The sequence below is a fragment of the Leuciscus leuciscus genome (genome assembly GCF_965113295.1).
Source record: "Leuciscus leuciscus genome assembly, chromosome: 10".
NCBI lineage: Eukaryota > Metazoa > Chordata > Actinopteri > Cypriniformes > Leuciscidae > Leuciscus > Leuciscus leuciscus.
Window position 1 is genome coordinate 31,840,975 of NC_138734.1, and position 16,984 is coordinate 31,857,958.

Consider the following 16,984-nt stretch of genomic DNA (forward strand, 5'->3'; position numbering starts at 1 on the left):
CTCTTTCCCCCTTCAGTTGTAACCTCTTTTCTTCTTTTCTCCTCCCCTCGTCCTTCTTCTTACTCTCCCTGCCTTGCGTTTAGTCCAACAGATGTGATCCCAACTGCATAATTGCTTAATCCATAATCTATAAGCTTCTTCCAGGCTGCTTTTATGACGCTGAGTTTTGGTAGCACAGAAAGACGTGAGGCAGGAATGTAGACGCTGAAATTGGGGCCTGTGGAAGATATGCGTGCTCGTGTTGTGTTAATAGTTGGTTAAATTGGGTCAGTAGACCTCAGTATTGCTAAGCCCAAGTTTGGCATGTACTGGTTGTGCTAGACATGAACGATAGGAGAGATGTGCATTTACTTTTTAATTACATTAAAAAATTTTTTTTTTACAAATATTAAATGCATTTGTATTGTTTATAATGTATATTTAATTGCACATGCTCTTTCACAATATTTTTTAGGTCACACTTTAGCTTAGGGTCCAATTCTCACCTTTAACTATTAACTAACACTTTTGCCTCAATAAACACCTAATTTTTGTTTATTAATAGTTATGGTTGTTAAGTTTAGGTATTGGATTAAGGGATGTAGAATATGGTCATGCAGAATAAGGCATTAGTATGTGCTTTATAAATAAACAGCAAATATCCTAGAAATTTTCTTTATTTTATTACAATTTTATTAAAGAAATTAATACTTTTATTCAGCAAGGATGCATTAAGGTGACAGACAAGACATACATATAATGATAGAAAAGAATTCTATTTAATTTTTTTTTTTGCTGAAATCATAGTTTTAACAAAAATATTTAGAATTTTAACATTTAAAACATTTAGGCCTGGTATTACAGACAGGGTTTAGATTAAGCCAGGATTAGGCCTTAGTCCAATTAGGACATTTAAGTAGCTTTTATAAATGTGCCTTAGAAAAAAATAGACATATAGACATATATATATATATGCCTTAGACATATTTTAAGAGTTTCTTTCAGTTAAAACAACTCAAACATGCATTTTAGTCTGGGACTAGGCTTAAGCCTTGTCTGTAAAACCGGCCATTAGGCTTGGTTTCACAAACAGGGTTTAGACTAAACCAGGATTAGGCCTTGGTTCAATTAGGATATTTAAGTAGCTTTTATAAATATGCCTTGGGGAGAAAAAACATTACTGGTGTACATCTTGAGACAAAACAATGGCACTGATATATTTAAAGTCAGAGCAAGTTTATTTCAGTTAAAACAGCTCAAACATGCATTAGGGTCCGGGACTAGGTTTAAGACTTGTCAGTGTAAGCCGGTTTGTTTTTAGTGTTTTATATTTATTTAATTTTGACAAAATAGTATTGAATTTGAATATCTGTTCACATAAGTGCATTCATAGTTGTGGGTGGGCTTTTTGTTTTTACTTGGGCCAAGAAACCACCTTGCAACTGCTTTGCAACATACTAAAAAACTGCATCCAGATGAACTGTGTGTTTGTAACAGATCTTCGCTCGAATAGCTTGAGTACTGTAGCAGGTGTTGCTGAGTGACTTTGGGGACGACTTTAATGAGATAAATTAGATGTGAATGTTAATTAGTCTCTCATGACACTGGGAAACGGGCATTGCATTGATCTTGTCAACAAGAATTTCATGTTTAAGCCACACAAGCACTCAGTCAGACAGGCTAGTCCTTATCTTTATTTCCCAGCCTGTTTGTGGAGCTTTGAGTTGCTTACGTGTTCTGACAACTCCAGCGTTGCTTGCTTGCGTTTGTGCAGCTCGCTGTAATACAGAACGTGTGTTTGAGAGAAAGAATGTGTGCGTGTGTGTAGACATGTTTCTGAAGATTCTTTGGCATCTTGTTCACAAGGAAGTCAGTGCCAGCTATTCTGCTCGGATCCTTCCTGCATTCCAGAGGCCTCCCAGTTCAAGCGTATTTCATACCCCACACACATTACTGCATTCATGTGATGATTGTTTTTGGATAATTATTACAAAAGAGAAATGTACACTATTGTTAAAAAGTCAAGGGTCGATAACATCATAAATGTTCTTGAAAGAAGTCTCTTATGATCACCAAAGCTGCATTTATGTGATCAAAAATATTGTAAATTTCCATATATCTGCAGCTTCTGAATTGAAAGTTAAAAAAACTGCATTTTTTTTTTTACAATATGAAAGTCTTTACTGTCACTTTTGATCAACTTAATGCATCTTTGCTCAAAAAAGTATGTAAAATATGACTCTGTAAGATTTTGGTGACTGAATCTTACAGTCACCAAATGAGTCAGTCATGTACATTACATAATAAATTGGTTAGCGGCGTCAAATCTATTTTGATTGCCAATTACTGTACATCAAGCAAGTGGAGGAGTCTGATGAGAACAGACACAGTGTTCTGTTAACCTTTCATTAACATGAAGAACCCAAATGGAGAGCAGGGCTCACACAAAGTTCTGCTGTTTTGCCTTAATACTTGCTTTCTGATGCCTGAGAGGTGTTGGCAAAGGAAATGTGTTGAATTTGTTTAAATACAAACACCTTTATTTACATTTTCTAAAGGTACAGGACATCTAGTGCAATGACATTAAGATGGTATGAGAGAATGGTTTACAGGAATTGCTAGTTAGTTCGGTTGAGTCTAGCATTGGGGGAAGAGGAAGATGGGATTTTACTGGGGCGAGAAAGGGGCGCCCATTGAGTGAGTGAATGGGTCACTTCGCAATGTTCCTGTGAACCATTCAGGCTCTGGCACAGTGCTGCCATTGTCATGAGCTAACAAGATGCGCTCCAAACCTGGTTCAGTGGTCCAATTGTCACTAACCTGCGGGCCAATAGTAGGGTCGCCATCACCAACACTGTACCCAACAATCCAACATGCAATGTTCTCATATGCTCTTGACCACAAATGTTGAAAGTCCTGGAGATATTTGAAAACAGCAATATTTTTACATTTATAAAATAATACACTCTTCTTTAGAACAAGAGCATCCCATCATTTGCTGATTATATGTTCAGTTGTGGGTTGGGTTCTTGAATGTGGGTTGGATTATTGAATGTGCTAGAGCTTTTTGAAGGTTTGTTTTTGTAGAGATGCAAATTGGTAGGCTAGTCTGGAAAACACCTCAAGTTCAGGGTAGAAAGAAATTAAGATTTGTACTTGACCTTAGCCTGGAAATCCAGACCTAAATCTAAAAGATTAATGGTCTGGCGTCGACTAATAAAAATCGGCAAGCTCAAAGGGCAGCACCAGGCATGCATTTGAAAATCTCACTGCACGCAATTGGATAACACTACAACCAATCACAACAAGTTAACGCTTAGCTACCAGCGGAGCTAACTGGTAGATTAGACTCTTACCGTATCCGGTCGGCAAAACAGCAAAAACGCCCTTCTTGCAAAAACGCCTTTCTGTTCCTCTTTTAGAGAAAAAGTCTAAATCTTTCATTGTAGCGGCCAAAGCCGTTTCAAACAAATGGTGTTCATCCATAGCCAACTTGCAATGTTTACTAATGACTTCGATGTCGCAGCGCTGTCGTCATCTCGCCTCTGGCCCGCCTATATCAGATAACCCGATGTGATTGGTGCAGCTCAGATAGAGGGGCATATTTAATGAGCATCATTACTCTACACCAGAGTAACTCGCTGAGCAAATTCAACTTATGCTCTCGCGAGAACTCTGGATTACCAGGGTAACTTGACTTGCCAATTTAACTGAATTCAACACAAAACGGATGTATTTTATTTGTAGTGTCAAAAAAAAAAAAAAAAAAAAAAGTTGCCCTACACAACTATTCAAAAGTTTGGCCTCAGTAAAATGTTTTGATATTTTTGAAAGAAAAGGCCCGTTCACACCAAGGAAAACTTTAAAGATAACGATAAAGATATAGGCCTATAGTTCTAAAAATCTTTCTCACTATTAAAGAATAGTTCACACCACAGCTATAACGATAACGGCACAGAGAAACGATATCGTTGGAATCACTTTCAGAACGATTTTATCCAGCTGATGAACGATAAAAACATTGACAGCCAATCAGAATCCATCCTGCTGTAACGAGCTTGAGAATTTAAAGTGACAGACAAGCACGCAATAAACAGAACGATATCATCCACTGACGCTAATATAGCTATCCAAAAATACAGTAAAAACAGTATATAACTATTTTGTATTTCAAAATATATTAAAATATAATTTATTCCTGTAAAGGTCAAGCTGGTTATTCCAGGGAATATTCCATAATTTTAGTGTCCCATGGTCCTTCAGAAATCATTCTAATATGCTGATTTGGTGCTCAAGAAACATTTCTTATTATTAATGTTGAAACGTTTTTGTGGAACCCATTAGTTATCTATTTTTCAGTATTATTTGATGAATATAAAGTTCAAAAGAATAGCATTTATATGAAATATATATTGTTTTGTAACAATGTAAAAGTCTTTATTGTCACTTCTGATCAAATTAATGTTTCCTTCTAAATAAAAGTATTATTTCCTTTCAAAAACATTATTTTTTACTGTCAGAGCCCAAATTTTTGAATGGTAATGATCAGGGAAGGTAACATGCACAGGAAAATGCAGCACTGGCAATGCTTCATAAATACAACTAATATAAACAGTAACCAGGAAACAGGAAGTACTCTTACCAGAAATCCTGTCGGAATCTGGCTCAATTTAAATATTACAAAACAAATCTATCAATCTCCCTGTACTGTTAGCCAACTAGAAATATCCATTTAATTGGGCTATAGCTCTTTAGTATACGGGTCAATGAACTGGATAACAAAATGATTAATTTATTGATTAGGCCCACTTCTTGCAAGCCAATGCAGGGATACACACAATGCGATGAAAGGTCAAGCGCAAATATCAAAAGAAAAGGTCAGCTTTTATAGTCTCAAACAAATTCAGCTGTTTAATTATGATCTAATTAAAATATCTCAAGTACACCCCCTTACAATAAAATATCCAATTTGACCTCATATTTCATGAAGAGTTTATTTATATTTTAAGGTGGTGCATCATATAATTCTGTATGTACTGGAAAATAAATGTCAATGTACGTATTATAATTAGTAGCTATACTACAATGCAAACCAAAATCAGTGTGTTAAGAGTTAAGGGATAATAAAGACAATTTGTTTTAAACACAGAGCCCTTGATATTCTTAGCCAGATATACCATTGCATGGCATCATCAGTCACGCATGAAGGCACTCATGGCATTGTTTAATGTGCATGTGATGATATGCAAATGAGGGCAGGATAGATAGAAAAATAGACAATAGCAAAAAAGAAGCAAAGACTTTTGAGAGAATTGTTAGTTCCTTATTAAACAATGTGTCGTATTGATAACAGTAATTTGGTTAAGCATAAACACAAATGAGCACCACAGAGAAAGAACAGTGTTTGCATGCATGAGCGTGGGTGCTAAAGTTTTCACCATTTCCTGTATACTGAGTGTGCTAGACTTTTACCATATAGGGCAGTAGAACGACAGTGGCAGATAAAGGAAAGAGGAAGAAGAAGCAGTCGAAAAGAAAGAGAGAAACCTCCTGCCTCAACTCGCAGATTGGAGGTGCCACAGACAGTGACTACGGTTTGCCTATACTGCCTCTTTTTCACTTCAAGAAGTGTCTGTGCTGTGCCTGTTAGAATACACAGAGCTACAAAATATGACCTTTCAATGCAAATAGTTGTATAATAAAAAAATTGCAATTGTTTACATTATGATTACACATTTAAAATGATTATAAAATTAAATTGTAATACTAATAAAAGTACAAATAACATGCAATATTATAATAAGCAAATGTGTGGTTAGATACATGGTAAAGATTCGGCTATTGAGAATTTATCAGCTTAAAAAGAAATAAATCAATATCAAGAGATACAAAAATGTATAATAATGGTAAATGAATACATAAAAAGACATATATCATGGAAATATATGGGGATGCGTGACCTTCGCACACTAAAGCAATACTCATTTTAAAGAAGGGTGGTGTGATTGCTATAGGCACTCTAGAAAGAAAACCAAATAATACAAACAGCTGCAGCATATACAAATATTGCAGTACATAAATAACTCAGTACTTCAGCGGTAGTTATGCTTCATGCTTCACAGTAGTTATGCTTCATGAAATAAAGTAGTTTACTTTTTCCGTATTATGTCACATTTGATTCTATGTGTTGGTGTACTGATGAAACATGCTATCAGATTTTGCTACCATATTTACATTGTTTTATGGGCAGGTTTAGGATAGGGGAATGTATGGATGTAAAAAAAAAGTCTCAAACCACATGAATACGATGCAGGTATAATCTGATAGGTAGTGATTTGTGCTACCTATCTGTTTTAATGGGAGGTGTATAGCAAAATCTGAGCGGGTAGCACAAATCGTCAGAACATGGGCACAAAACTTTCACAGGAATATCAAAAGTGAAAAAGGCCGGGCCTATGCATGCACATGATCTGCACTCTGCAGCACAATAGCGGCATTGTTGAGGTTTACACCTGCTCATTAGAGACTGCACTATACGACAATGTGCAATTAGGTTGTAAAAACCTGTTGTTCACATGTTTTATGACCTTTACGCACATGTAATATGTACAAACCTTGAATATTTCAAGATTACCAAAAGATAACTCTCATGAAGTAATGATTTTTACCAGTTTTGGTCAATTTATTACAAATGCAAAAAAAAAATTGGAACAAAAATGACTTGACATTTGAAGTCAATTTCACTATTTTAAAAGCTCATTATTTATCATGCTTAAAGTTGATATGAAGGTTGCGAGAGAATTTTCTTAATTTGTGACATACATGTTTATCTGAGTGAATAGGCTTCTCGAATGAGAAAATCATGTAAGGCGTCCAGGCGGGACTTGAAGCAATTGATTGGATCATTGTGGCTTTCTATTGCTGTGATCTCATGATAGTGAGGTTGTCCCCCCTTTACGCCTGTTATGAGAGAAGAGAAGAAATATTGCTCCAAGCAGAGGGCTATTTTGATTAAAATTTACAAGGGGACATGAATTATAATAATAATAACAATAATTAAACATTTAACCTATAATAAATAATGCAATATTCCATAAAAACACAATAATCATCCATTTTGATTTCATGGTGACTTTAAATCAAATCATGCTTTGAATCTAATATTGTCAACAGGTTTGAGGGTTAGATTTAAGTTTAAGATGTAATAAATAGCCTATCACTATGAAAATAACTGCGTCTATGAGAGGCCTTATTCAACTTCTAAAGTGTTTGTGTGTGTGTGGGTCAGTTTTGGCTTCATTGTGGAGACAAAATGTCCCCAAAGGAACAGTAAAACTTAAATCATCTACATTGTGAGAACCAGTCACACAAAACATGGCTTAATAAGCATACTAAATGACGTCTTAATGAAAATTAAGAAGTGGCTATAGGGAAGGAATATGAGAAATAGCTCAGTATAAAAACATTACAAGTCAATAAAAGGTTAAATACATGGTAATACAGCAAACATGTGTATGTGCTTTGACTCGAGAGAAGTAAAAAATACACTCATCAGTAGAGAGTCTCAGCCCTGAGCACTGCCACACACAGAGTTCAATAAGCCATGCTGGGTGGATAATTGATGCGCATGCGCAGTACATTACCGTGAGGTTTTGCCATTCATTCATTCATTACATTTGATAGCCTGTCTTTCTCTGTTTCCGTCGCATCGAATTGAACACTATCCCTTCCTGCAGGTCATCTGATTTGACTATTTCCATTTCTCTATTTTTTTAACCAACAGTTTCGGTTACGGAAATGTCCTTAAACGGCTTCTTTTAAAACTTCTGGTAAGACTCGCGTCAGCGCGTCACCGGGCATCACGCCCAGATCTCACATGAATCTCATGCCCTTAAAAGGCGTTTTTCATCGCCTGTTGAGAAAGATCTGTAAAGCCCCACGGAAAAGACAAATCTGCTGCTTTAAATAGCTGTATTAGACTGACCTCTTATGGTCAACAAGAGGTACTACATTACTCTGCCCAATGACGCAAACAAATTAGTTCGCTGAGCCAACCTGTAAAAACTAGGCTAATTATGAACTAATTACATAACCTATATTTATATATATCTAACCTACTTGCCAATCTTATGTGCTGTTTTATCTTTAGATAAACAGAAAGACAACTGTTTCATCCTGGTGCCCTGTCCTAAAATTTAAAAGCCAGCTATATATATTTTCATGTAAAAATACCACATTTATACTGTGAAAATTAATATTAAAATATGCTTAAAATAGTCCTTTGAAAAATATTTAGTTTCTATGGTATTACGTTATTGTGTTGTGGTATTACTGTGCTGTAGGTGGATTATTTATTTAGATGCATTATTCATTTATTTTTAAAATCAATTGATTTGCTTTAATCAATGTTTTGTTAATTTTATTTAATGCATTTATTTATTGGATTATTTTTTGTAAATTTAGTTTATTTATTGTTACATTTTTACACTTTTTATCTTTAGACTTTTCCACAGACCCCATAGGACTCACTTGTGGCCCCTTGGGACTCCCCCTAAACCCAGTTTGAAAACCCCTGATTTAGTAAATTTAATGGCAATGTATACTTTGTTCTCTGTGTGGTCTTAAAAACCCTAATGTAAATACTTTTCTATATAATCACCATTTAGTTGTCATTAACAGAAAGTAGGCCTAAATATCACACAAATACTTACTAATAGTAAATATATTTTTTTTAAATATCATATGAATCTACAAAACTAAGATAAAAGTAGCTACATCAACACCAAACCATCTGGCGTAACAGTATCCTTTGTTTGTATTTTTGTTTGTGTGACAAATTCCAACTAATTTGCATCCGGAAACCAACTAGCACTCTGCGGATGACGCAACCTGATCCAGCCAATCACAGCGCGGTTTGAAGTTTCTCTCCAGTCATTGGTCCTCTGCGCGTGATGTAGTGCAGAACCCGGAAATTATTTTTTGTGTGTGTTTACGGTGTTTACATCGTGAGTCGAAATGTCAAACTGAACCACTGACCAGGTCTGAAGATCTCACTTCAGTTTTTCAGAACTCAAGTGTGCGTTGTATTTCAGAGTTTCCCTTGAGCACTTGTTTCAATCAGCAGTTGAAACTTAAGCATGTTTTTATGAATTAATTTGTGCCCATGACAGTCAGACTAAATTCCATGAATGAATTCATTTAAGTTGACATTCATTCGTGTTTTCCCTTCAGGGTGATGGGGAACACCGACAGTGTTGTAGCGCAGAAACGACTGGCTCGTTTTCGTCCGGATGAAAGACCCGTTATAGAGGGGACATTTGACAGGCTTCATGGAACCGGCTCCTCTGCTTCTTCATCTGGAAAAACGGGGAAGGGTTTATCCCTAGACATGCTGAAGGTAAGGTGAGCAGCTGTGGCATAAGCATTAAACTAGTTCTGTTAAACCTAACATTTTAATTAATTGTAATTATATTTGTGTATGTGCGTGTATACATATTATCCTTAAAGGAATAGTTCACCCAAAAATGAAAATTCTGTCATCATTACTCACCCTCAAGTTTTTCTAAACCTGTATGAATTTCTTTCTTCTGCTGAACTCAAAATAATATATTTTGAAGAATGCCAGTAACCAAACAGTTGATGACCCCATTGACTTCCATAGTAATTTCCCCCCCATACTATTGAAGTCAATGGGGTCCATCAACTGTTTGGTTACCCATATTCTTCTAAATATATTTTTCTGTGTTCAGCAGAAGAAAGAAATTCATACGGGTTTAGGACAACTTGAGGGTGAGTAAATGTCACGATGGGTGAACTATCCTTTTAATGATTTTGTGTCCCGGTCTGATGAACATCACAACACTGTTATTATTGTTAACTAAAACTAAAAAATGTTTGTACTTCAAATAAAATAAATGTTAACTGAAATAAAGATATATATATAAAAAAAAAACCTTAAACTTATTTTATATTAGCTAGTTGCCAACAATGCAAATACAACATTTCTCATTTTCTTTTATTTGAACTTGATGTACTTACTAAAATAACTAATACTGAAATACAGTTGATAAACTGATTAAAATATATATATATATATATATATATACTGTATATATACAGTTGATATATATATATATATATATATATAAACTATAACTTTAACTAAAACTAAAACAGAAAATATTATATAATATTATTATATTATATTATACAATAATTAAATAACAATAAATTCAAAATATTAATAAAAACTATAACAGTATTTCAGTGTTACTAAAATAACACTGTCTTGAACTGAACGATTGAAAAACCATGGAAACCGATTTTTAGTAAATTCCTTAAAGCTACACTGTGTGATATTTTCCCCCATCTAGCGGTGAAATTGTATATGACTACCCAGTGAATATTAGTTTCTGTTCCTTTCAATTTCGATGGCGTTTTAACTCCTACGGTGGCTGTATTATTCCAAGATTAACATGGTTTCCAGTTCGGCTTCGTCCAATTGCGCCTTTAAAACTATCACGTCGCAGCACAAATTTATGTTACAAGGTAAACAATACTTTTTCACCATTGACGTGAGGAAAAGTAACGCAAGTTATACTAGAGGTCGTTCTGCCGTTATGCACAACCATGCAATGGTTAGACAAGCAACTATAAAACTTCGAATTTACACAAATAGGCTGAATTACCTGTCGAGAAGAAAGCAGGCAACTTCGACGTCCGTTTTAAAATCTTTGCTCCTCATGAGCTCTTTCCATCTGGGAAAAGTTACTCCAGTATTGACTTTGGTCTTGCTGATTTGACTGTCGCGTTGACGTTTTAATTCTCTCTTTCGCTTCCTTGGCGACTCTGCTACATGTCCTCGAAAATAGGCGTGATCCTCCATCAGCAATCTTTCAAATCTGCCGGCCGTCGCGAGTAATCTCCCCCTCGCATTCGTCTCTGTGTCACTGAGTGTAAAGCGCGAAAGGCGAAGCTTGAATTTACAGGTATGTCCCTCTTTGGCTAATGTAGTTTCAAGATGGAGGGGCAACATGGCGACCGGCATTCGAACCCCTCACCCGTATGTACTTTCAATGGCAGATTATAAACTTACGAGAATACTTTATTACTTGAAAGAAGTAAATATACATTAATGAGCACATATATTTTTGAAAGAACTAAGTGTTTTTTGCTAAGAATCAACTAAAAAATTACACAGTGTAGCTTAAATATTCCTAAGTCTACCACATAATTACTTACCCATCAGTGGGACAATCATAAATTATTGATGTCCAGTTAAATGCTGTCTGAAGTCATTTGTAAGAAGGCTGAACAGTATTGTAGAATATCTAATAATAAGCATCTGCCTTAAATCAATAATGTAATTGTTATGGCTGGTGAACAGATGCAGATCTGTCAAACATTTTCTCTTTGGATTGCATGTCTGTGCAAACTTAAGATACATTGATATGAACTGTTTGCTGTTTTTTTATTTGCTTCAGATGACAATGGGAAAGATGGCCTCAGAATCAATGATAAAGAGAGTATTCCATGGCATACACAGCATTGATCCAGAAGTGCCACTGCCCCCTGGTGATGGGGTTAGTCGTGAGCAGTTGGTTATTTTCCTGGCAGATATTCTTAGAGGAACTGCAGAGGAACGTGCACCTTTGGTCTTGGCAATGGCAGAGGGTGCAAAGGCTACTGCTACCACAGCTGAGCAGATCATAGGTGTAAGTATTACCAAAATCTAATTATATAAAGGGGTTCAGTATTAAGTGTTATGTACTATTATTTTTTTAGTTTTCACTTTAATTTTAGTATACGTTTTAGTTATGTGCTTTTGTCATTTTTATTAATTTTTCATATTTATATATTTTTTATATATTATAGATAGAAATATCTCTATATAGATTTAAGTAATTTTCATCTCAGTTTAGTTTTAGTAATTTTAGTACATACAATTATTTCATTTAGTTGCCAGGGCATATTTTCAAATTTTTGTTTAAGTTTTACAGTTAATAGTTATATATTTATAATAGGATTTTTGTTTTGTTTATTTCAGCTTCATTTCAATAACCAAAGTTGATTTCATTAACACTGTTAAACATAGGCCTGAAAATATCAGTTAAACCAACTAGGCCTGGTTTCACAGACAGGGTTTAGATTAAGCCAGGATTCGGCCATAGATCAATTAGGACATTTATTTAGCTTTTATAAACATGCCTTAGAAAAAAAACATTACTGGTGTGCGTCTTGAGACAAAACAATGGCACTGACATATTTTAAGAAAGATATATCAGTGCAAGTTGCTTTCTGTTAAAACAGCTCAAATGTGTATTTTAGTCTAGGACTAGGCTTAAGCTCATGACTATTTAAACCCAGTCAATTTAACAATGAAGCATCAATACAATTTCCAAATAATTCTTAATATCTTATTGTGGTAATTTAATGTTTATGAAATAGTTTGTGGAAGACCTGGTTTCAGCGGCAGTGCAGACTCTAGTCCACAGGGGGCATCTGAGAGGTTGGCAACCCGATCGCATGGCTGATGGCCATCAAGGGGTTAAACTGCTGTCAGAACATTTGACCTCTGAATTAAAATCTTCAGGTTTGTATCAGAATCACAGTAAATGCTGTTTTAGATTAAATCCAAATGAAAATGAATGAAGTGTATTTTTAAATAATGTGAATGTGAACCATTTGGATAAATCTCTTAAATAAGAGGTGTTCTTTTAGTATTATTTATATACTATTAAAGTGTTTATTAATATTTTGAATTAGCTTTTATTTTTATATTATACAATTTTATGCTTAGTTATTTTTAATAGCTTTTGTTTTTGCTTAACGCTTTACAATAATTCCATTTGTTAACATCAGTTATCTTCATTAGTTAACATGAACTAACAGTGAAAAAATTATTCTAAAGCATTTATTAATTTTAGTTAATGTTAATTTCAACATCAAAAGTTGTATCTTTTAATATTATTTAATGGACCTGAGCTAACATGAACTAACAATGAACAGCTGTATTTTTATTAACATTAATGTATTAACTAACATTAACTAATGGGACCTTATTGTGAAGTGTTACCTTGTTTTAACTAACAGTTGCAGTGCACAGCAAGAGGATTATTTAATATAATTAGTCCTTATCGCTTCAATAGACCAGAGTACGTGTGACATTCCATGTCTGGAAGACTGGCTTTTCCGGATTCCAGCAATGGCCATGTTCTTGGAGCTTCTGATTGGTGAGGGGCTAGGAGTTGGGTTGCCCTCTCGTCCTCCCCCAACTCTCTTGCCCACGTGTCGGTACGCTCCCTGGAGTGACCTCCAATGTCTCTTGAATCTACCTCTTCTGATGTTCCTGTCCCCTCAGCTACCAGAGGGACATAACGCCCCCTGGAAGTTGTTATTCTCTACAAACATACACGGGGAAAGCTTCACCCGATTGGTGGGCAACTGCAAAAGTCGGGGTCCCACTGTCTTGTTGGTAAAAGACACTAAAGGCCATATCTTTGGTGGCTTTGCGTCTCAAAGCTGGGAGGTCAAGCCTCAGTTTCAGGGTGAGTTCAGAAGGATTAAACCATATACAATGTTATGCTGTGTTCATGCCATGTCATAATTGTGGTAATTATGAGATGATAACCCGAAGTCTGAGCCATTCACATCCTCGGATTCAAAATTATGTGTTTCTACGGCAACACCGTCAGCGCCAAAATGGCTCTGTAGCAGTCAGGTGGTACATCGATCACGCAGTACACTCTTAGAACAAAGGACAGTGTAAAAGTAACCCCTTTCCGTGGGAAAACTACTGGCTTGAACTATGGGTGATTTATAGGTTCAAATAGAGCCTGCTTTAAGGTCGCTATTTTTTAACTGTTAATGCATTATTGTCATGTTAATTTGCCCTAAATTCAACACAAGAGAGATTTTCTTCACACACAGTATGAGTTGCAGTCTGAAGACGTTTATCCGCACCATTTTGATTGACAGGATATTATTGGCCCTGATCATCAGCTTCTTTTAAATAGTTGGCCGATACATCGGTGCATCTCTACTAAAAAGGTTCTATATGGGATAAATTCAATAAGGAGAAGTGTCTTAAATGATTACAAAAGTCGCTTCTATATATGAAGTGCCTCACAGAACCCTTTAAGGTTCTATATAGAACCTTTTATTTCTAAGAGTGTCAGAGTTTACAAATTGTAATTACGAGTTCTATGCAGGGCCGCGGGAAGAGGTTTTAGGTTGGGGGTGCTGATTTTTTTTGGGGGGGGGGGGGGATAGGGGCGTCACCACTTTTGAATAAGAAACAATATCAAGACTATAAAACTCCTCAAAAAACGCGCACACACTCAAACCTGACTGCACATCACATTTTTGACTTTATTGATTCTGCTTTTATTCCGGATTCCCTTTTATTTTATTGCTCCGGAGTCGCATATCAGTCACAAAATGCGCCACGGGGAAGAAAAAAACATCTATAGCCTAAATCGCACTGGACTAAGTCGCATTTTTTTAGAAATTTATTTCACAAAAAATAAATAAAAAAATGTTACAGACAGTTCTCCGTTACGGACGTGAGCGCTCTAAAGTGGCACTAAAATAATGTTTTAAAACTTTCACAGAGACCTCAAACTGAAAGCACAAAGCCTGTCTTTAAATTTAATTTCGTTTTGTATTAATTGTATCTTAATTTTAATCGATGTTTCATCAACAAATTGTCTGGATTTAATAAGAAGTAGCCTAAATATAGGCTATTAGAAAATAAATAATCAGGATACGGAGGCGCTGGCGAACCTGGAGCTCGTCTCATAAATGAAACTCAGCGTAGGCCTATAAGGTAGCCTATTGCCTCACAGACCTGAGACATATAGATAGCTTGAAATGTCTACTTTTAAGCAGAACAATTCAAAACGAAAGAAAACAGACTGCGCTGCTTATGTAATTCGTATGAAATGTGCATTTCTCTCTGGCGCTGCGAAGATCGCGAGTCGTCAACTTCATCTGTCTAGCCGACACTGACATAAAAAATAACTGTTTTATTAGTAAACAATTAAAATGTCTCCTGCTATATTTTACATATTTGCCTTTTCCTTACAAAACACTGACAGTGGGGTTTTTGACGTTTTTTTTTTTTTTGAGCAGCTGCGGACAAATTCTTTCGACACACACACACACACAATATTAACACTCTGCGCTTATGTTTTAAAAAGATAATTTAACATATAAATAACAATTTTTAAATAGCCCACTTAAAGTGTTTAATACAAATAAATGACTAAATGCTAAAAATGTATACATTTTAATGAACAAACATATGCGTTGCATTTACAATTCTGTGAAAACAGGGGGTGCTGCAGCACCCCCAGCACCCCCACTTCCCGCGGCCCTGGTTCTATGAGGACATGAACGCTTAAAAAATCTCGTAATTAGTTAATTCTGACATGGTGTGAACACACCTTTATACATTACAATCAATGTTTTCTTCTTTTTGCACTAGGCGATTCCAGGAGCTTCCTCTTCTCTATTTCTCCCTACATGCGAGTGTTCACCTGCACAGGCTATAACAATCATTACATGTACTTGAACCAGGGCCAGCAGACCATGCCAAATGGCTTGGTGAGATCAATATTAAACAGTGCTCAAGGCTTTACAACATCATGGAGCAAAACAAAACTACATTGTTACTTCTCTTTTTTAGGGTATGGGTGGTCAGCATGGCTATTTCGGCTTGTGGTTGGACTGCGATTTTGGACACGGCCACAGCAGGGCTCGACCACGGTGCACTACATACGGCAGTCCTCAGCTCTCAGGAGACGAGGAATTCAAACTGGACACCGTGGAGATGTGGGGCGTTGGGCTGCCACCTGAAGAACAGGAACAGGTCTGTGATAATATGCTGAATTTTGTAGTTTTTTGGGTTTGCATTTTTTATACTAAAAAAGATCCAAGTAATTATGCAAAATTGAAATGTTTCTGATCTTGACATTCAGGATGAGAAGAAGAAAAGCGTACTAGATGCAGATCCTGAAGTACAGGCCATGATGGAAATGACAGGGAAGACCCTGCACAGCCAAGGCCTCCGAGAACCTGAGGAGGATGAGGGACAGTGAGGATGGAAAAAAGATGAAGACAACATGGAGATCAAACTAGCAGTGTTTCTTTTAAGTGTTTGGTTTGGTTTATGTTTTTACACTAATATGAATGATGAAGAAACCACACTGTTAAGAACCACTTATTAAAGTGTTATTACACTGCAGTTTTTATGTGGATATGCAAAATCAAGGAGCTGGTTTCCTGCTTTCTGTGAAATATTAAAATGTGCACACAAAGACGTTTTGATGTTCTGCCTGACTACTGTTTAACACTGAGTATTGACAATGTGTGACTGGATTCTACCTTTCTTATCAAATATCTGGACATTATGTGGTTGCATTTTGTCTTGACTGATAACTTTAGTGTCTGTAAACTGAAAGATTGGAAAATGGAAATTATTATTAGTGGTGCTTGCCAATTTTATTGCTCATACTTAAACTTTGGCACGCTACTCCTCGCGCACCATTTGTCGTAGACCCATCAATGAGGTGTCAAATCGACCAGTTTATTGAGGAGAGGTGTGCTATGACTTTTATAAGCCATTGGGTGAACAATGTTCGTCCAGTGGGCGATAAATCGGCCAAAAAAGTTCCATAGACTTAACATTAGCAAAACATTTGAAAGATCATATCTTTGGATCAGAAGGTCAGAGAGACTTGGGGTTGGTCTCTTTTGACTCGGCCTATCAATCAGCTTCATAACAACTTTGACTTCATAGCCACGCCCTAGCAGCCAGTTAAAGGACCCTGGTAACCATTAAACAACATTAACAAGCAAAATCTCAGCACCAGAACATTGTAGAAACAAAGAGTTGGCCTTTTTCGACTCAGACTGGCAACAGTCTTTAAATATCAACCCATAAACTGTATAAGAAACCCTAGTAACCATAAAGATTACCCTAGAAACCGTACAGTCACATGAA

At 36.0% G+C, this 16,984-nt stretch overlaps 1 protein-coding gene across 3 annotated transcripts; it reads left to right on the forward strand.

The window, feature by feature from the left end:
* The first annotated feature begins 8,908 nt into the window (after nt 1-8,908).
* Nucleotides 8,909-16,301, forward strand: meak7 (MTOR associated protein, eak-7 homolog). Of its 3 annotated transcripts, none has more exons than XM_082181969.1 (8): nt 8,909-9,018; nt 9,211-9,376; nt 11,463-11,693; nt 12,427-12,571; nt 13,128-13,526; nt 15,467-15,585; nt 15,668-15,850; nt 15,960-16,301. In XM_082181969.1, the coding sequence occupies exons 2-8, from the start codon at nt 9,215-9,217 to the stop codon at nt 16,077-16,079; spliced, it is 1,359 nt and encodes a 452-aa protein (XP_082038095.1). In that variant the 5' UTR covers nt 8,909-9,018; nt 9,211-9,214; the 3' UTR covers nt 16,080-16,301. The 3 variants fall into 3 exon arrangements, with proteins under 3 accessions (XP_082038095.1, XP_082038094.1, XP_082038096.1); XM_082181968.1 differs by having other exon boundaries at nt 8,927-9,055; XM_082181970.1 differs by lacking the exon at nt 8,909-9,018 and having other exon boundaries at nt 9,243-9,381.
* Nucleotides 16,302-16,984: the final 683 nt, after the last annotated feature.

What these genes read in the sequence shown, in the direction of transcription:
- meak7 (XM_082181969.1), top strand. Translation starts at nt 9,215, where the DNA reads ATGGGGAACACCGACAGTGTTGTAGCGCAGAAACGACTGGCTCGTTTT. An exon ending in CAGCTGAGCAGATCATAGGT is followed by an intron (nt 11,694 to 12,426) that starts GTAAGTATTACC and finishes TTTATGAAATAG; the next exon opens with TTTGTGGAAGACCTGGTTTC. An exon ending in AGACCATGCCAAATGGCTTG is followed by an intron (nt 15,586 to 15,667) that starts GTGAGATCAATA and finishes TCTCTTTTTTAG; the next exon opens with GGTATGGGTGGTCAGCATGG.